Here is a 4,752-nt window from a genome sequence, read left to right as displayed (position 1 = left end):
TTTTTTTTTTTTTTGAGGCGTGTGTAATAGTGATGCTTGAAATATTTGAAAAGTGCTTGCACTGAAAACAGAGCCAAAATTGCAGTGTGTTGCCCTTGATTTTGTGTTACAGGAAATGTGGAAAAAGATTAAACTGTCTTGTATTAGTGGTGTGCACTTGCATATTAAATTTGAAACAGCTGTATGTGGTTTGTGACGGTATGGTTTGTGTTGGGGAAAAGACTTAAACCTGTGGCACTTCATAGGGTGGGGGAGGAATCTCAAGTCACTTTTTTTGTACAGACAATTTTTTTACATCTATGTTTTTTCTTTCATGATAAAGAATATCAGCATGAAAATCAGGATGTTAAGAATTATGTCTTGAGCTACTGGGTACCTCACACGTTTCTATAAACTTTGAACTCTTGGCTATTGAGAGTCTAAAGTTAGAAACCTATGAAGTTACCTGTAAGCAGTGACTTATCTGAACTGAAAAGTTATCAAAAATAATTTCAAGGTAGTATGCAAGCTATTTTTAACCATTTTTGCATAGCTAACTTACTGCGAATAGACTTCCTTGACACACAAGGCAGCTACAATTGGCATTAATTTGGCATGCTTTTGGCCCCTTCAGATGAAAAATGTATAGCCGTGTAAACTAAATTGTCATCTCAGTTCTAGAGTCATCCCTTCATCTACTTTGAGATGCATATTTGTATAATTGGAATACAATTGAGTTTATCCTTTAAAACTATTTCCATTTGTTCTGTGATTCATCTGCAGGTCTCTAAGTACTATAATGGCGTAGGGTTCTGATGAAACCTCCAGTCAGTTATATGGTTTTCTTGACTGGTAACTTGTTTTTTAGCCTCAAGGATCAAAGCAGGCTGAAGCTTTCGTAAAAGCCTTTCTGAAGCGTAGTATGCCAAAAATGAAAGATGAAGCTATCCAGGATAAATTAACTCGAAAAGCTGTAGTTCTTCGGCATTATCGGAGAAGAAAGAAGAAGGAGAAAAGAAACAAAACAAAGGGGTTTTCTGCCAAGCAGAGAAGAGAAATGCGGCTCTTTGAAATTAAACCAGAACAACAGAAGTAAGATCTCAAAGGTTTTCTTTACTTGAATTATCAATAAAAATGTGCAGGCAACAGCATGTCTGATGCTAATCATTTTGCTTATAAAGTTATTAATCTATTATTTAGCAGAGTTAGTTGTTTTGTGCTGTTCGTGTTCAAATGACCGCACAGAGACTAGTAACTACAGTTGATGGTTAATTATGACCAGATAAACTGTCACACTTTACATAACATACTCTATTAAAATACATTTTCTTTGTAACCCAGCTGTAGTTGATATGAAATTAAGTTGACGGGGGGAAAAAAAAGTATGTGCTTCTAAGCATGGCAAACAGTAATTTCCTCAGTTAGGTCTGTTAGCAGCGTCGCTAGTAAATACAGAGGCAGCACGTTAGTGCTGGTCTTCTTGAAGTAAGTATTCTTGCAATTTTTGAATGACTTACGACAGTGGTTTCCAACATTTCCTGCCCTGTGGGCCAGATGAATGATGCAGGGTTGGTCTGTAGGCTAGATCCAATGCATGGCCCTTGCTCTGTGCATGCCAGATTGGGCCTGCCACCCTGGCCCTGCACGCACTGGATTGAGGCCACTGTCCCACACAGGGGGCTTGTAAATTTGGAGCCAGGGGAAGAATGGCAGTGTAAATCATCACTGCTCCCCCCCCCCACCATCAAATCTGTGGAACTGTGGGGAGCCACGTGGGTTGGATGGCATATCTGCAGGCTGGATCTGGCTGCAGTTTAAGTACCGCTAACTTACAACATAGCCAATAATGTCATAGGAACAAATAAAAGAAGAAACGTAACAAATACAAGTCTTTAACTTTGTTTGCAAGTATGGATCACGTTGGTAGTCAAGCTGTTGTTTTTTTTAACTAATGAAAAGTCTTTCTTGTATGATCTCTCATTTTGTTGGTTATGCTATAGGTATGAGTTATTTCTTCCGTTACATGAGCTGTGGAAACAATACATCCGGGACCTGTGCAACGGACTCAGACCAGAGGCGTAAGTTGAGTTTATGAACATGAAAGGGATGGATTCGAAAGAACCTGCAAAGACCACAGGGGAATTGCCCTAAATATTAATTCGACTACATAGAATATTTTTACACAAACATGTCTTTCCACATTTCTGTAAGCATAAACACTTACTGAATAACATCACAACGGTCCTTTTTTATAAATACAGACTGATTTAAACATTTTTACTGTTTGTTTGTTTTTTCAGGCAACCACAGATGATTCAGACCAAACTGCTAAAAGCTGATCTTCATGGAGCTATTGTTACAGGTATCAACACTTTTTGTCTCTCTCAAGGATTCTATTAAAGCTTTAAAGGAACTTTCAGTTTTTAACTGTATATTTCTTTTCATTAACTTCTGTCAAATCTAAATCAGTTTGTTTAATATCCCTTGAAATCAAGTGTTTGTTTTTAACTTTTTTCAAATATCAGCTATTTTAGGGTTAAGCAGTAAGGTAATATATTGACCAGTTCTCTTCCCGCTCACCCATGATATTTCCTTTCCTAGCTCTTATGGGAACATTTGCTCAGCTACAAGTATCCACCAATTACTGTGTGAAGCCAAATTTGAAATAAAATCACATGTTCATTCTGAAATATTATAAACTGCCTCTTAAAGTTGTGATACTGCTATAGTTTTGTAATCAAATCACTTTCATTTAAAAATTCTTCCACTAATACATGGCTATATGGTTGTTTGTTTTTGTTTAGTGACAAAATCAAAATGCCCCTCTTATGTTGGGGTTACAGGAATCATTCTACAGGAAATGAAACACATTTTCAAAATTATCACTAAAGAGGACAAATTAAAGAGTATGTAGCATGATCTTTTGTCTGTACTATTCACATTTTAAGTACATGTATTGTTTGTATATCAAAATGGCAAAGAAATGTAGGAGAACTTGCTGTCATGTACTATTTTTTTTTCTCAGTATTTTGGGTTCTCATATTAGTACCTGAGTGTAGCTGGCAGAAATGACCAGATATACAAGACCTTGCAGACAGTACTTAAGTTGGAAAGGTCAGTTTGTGGAAAGTGGCAAAAAAACTCCCTGAAACTAGTTTGTTTGTGTTGCTCTGAGTTTGTCACTTCCAGTGCTCTTTGCAAGGTGTATGTAGCGTGTTCCTGACCATTGGTGTAATTGAAAGAAGGCCTGGTAATACTAAGTGTTCACCTTCTTCCCCTGCTCCTATATCAAGGTGCCAAAACCTTGAAAGAGGGCATGAGAACAAAGTCTGATAGTGCAGCAGCAGAATTCTACTGTAGAGAGGACTTACACTAGAGATGCCTATATAAATGCAGCGGGGCTGTTCTGTCGCATTGTAATTACAGTGGACCATGGTAATTACCACACTCCAGCAGACTCCAGGGTCACACGCATCAGTGTCCCCGCGCTGAAGAATGGGAGCAGGGGTGCTTTAACTACAGCTTGTTCGAGCTTCTGTTAAAGTGCCCCTGCTGTCATTTTTCAGTGCAGGGATGCTGATACACATGATGCTCCAGGCACTTTAATTTTAAAGAGCAGCTTTCAGAGCTGTCCCAATTAAAGGGCCCCCACACACACACTCCCAGAGCATATGTATAAATGCCCTAGTATATTTGTTTCTAACCTTTTTTTTCTTTTCTTTCAGTTATTCCCAAGTTTAATAATGTATTTAGCATAGAGATTGATGGCTTTATTTCCTACATCTATGGAAGTAAGTTTCAGCTTAGAGCAAGCGAACGATCAGCAAAAAAGTTCAAAGTAAAAGGAACTATCGACTTGTGATTGTATAAAGAAAATTCAGAAGTGGTTGAAGAAGTTACTGTTTCTTTTTAAGTGATGGAAAGGTGATTGGGCGTTCACATGTGAAATGAAAATTAAGCTAAAACTCAGACTGTATGCAACTCTTTTCTGAAGTATTTCTTCATATTGAGGAATGGATTAAACATACAACTGATTTGTGTGTTCACTGAGGATTTGGGGAGATGACCTCATTACTTTGGCTTCATTGCTTTGGTCTTTTTATAATAAATTAATCTTGGTGATCCAAATGTAGCACTTCATTTTTGTTAAAACAGCACCCCCCCAACACACACACACACAGTTCCCTTCTCTCAGTAAATGAACGATTATTTATTGCGTTAAATTTTATGGTTGGCTTCCAGAAAAACTGGACTGATTATGACAACTGCAGCGTTCAGTTAAGAAAACTGGAAGGTATAGGATCACTGTAGCTAGCATCGCTGGACTCTCCACCCCATCCACTGTATTCTTCATCCCTACCTGCAGTTGTTCATCTGAAGAACAGATATGTAGCCCTAGCAGCAGAGAGGGAGGAGCACATTCCATTGGTGGAGGAAGACAGGCCAGGTCTTACCAAGGTGGGAAGGATCGAGACAGCCACCACCAAGAAGTGACAGGTGGTAGTGGTTGCAAACTCCCTTCTGCCAGGGACGGAGGGAGCCATCTACCAACCTGACCTGTTGCCTTGGGAGGTCTGCTGTTTGCCCAGAGCCCAGATCCGGGATGTTACGGAGAAACTACTGAGGCTCATCCAGCCCTCTGACTACAACCTCATGCTGCTTTTATCCATGTGGGCACCACTGATTACTGCCAGGGGAGACCCTGAGCTTATCAAGAGTGGCTACAGGGTTCTGGATGCAAGCGTGAACATGTCTGGGGCTCAGGTTGTGTTC

The 4,752-nt window shown here is 39.3% G+C and overlaps 1 protein-coding gene across 1 annotated transcript in view; it reads left to right on the top strand.

The window, feature by feature from the left end:
* Positions 1-4,098, top strand: part of POP4 (POP4 homolog, ribonuclease P/MRP subunit) — a 5,091-nt gene extending 993 nt beyond the window's left edge. Inside the window, exons 3-7 of the mRNA XM_019505646.1 lie at positions 848-1,071; positions 1,980-2,057; positions 2,280-2,341; positions 2,784-2,885; positions 3,705-4,098. Of these exons, the coding sequence (XP_019361191.1) occupies positions 848-1,071; positions 1,980-2,057; positions 2,280-2,341; positions 2,784-2,885; positions 3,705-3,841 (603 nt within the window). The 3' untranslated portion in view covers positions 3,842-4,098. The remainder of the gene's footprint in view (positions 1-847; positions 1,072-1,979; positions 2,058-2,279; positions 2,342-2,783; positions 2,886-3,704) is intronic.
* The last annotated feature ends 654 nt before the right edge of the window (positions 4,099-4,752 follow it).

Source organism: Gavialis gangeticus, unplaced genomic scaffold, assembly GCF_001723915.1.
Source record: "Gavialis gangeticus isolate Ggan-Ray unplaced genomic scaffold, GavGan_comp1, whole genome shotgun sequence".
Classification (NCBI taxonomy): Eukaryota; Metazoa; Chordata; order Crocodylia; family Gavialidae; genus Gavialis; species Gavialis gangeticus.
Note: the sequence above shows the minus strand (reverse complement) of the source record. Positions and strands in the feature narration are given on the sequence as shown.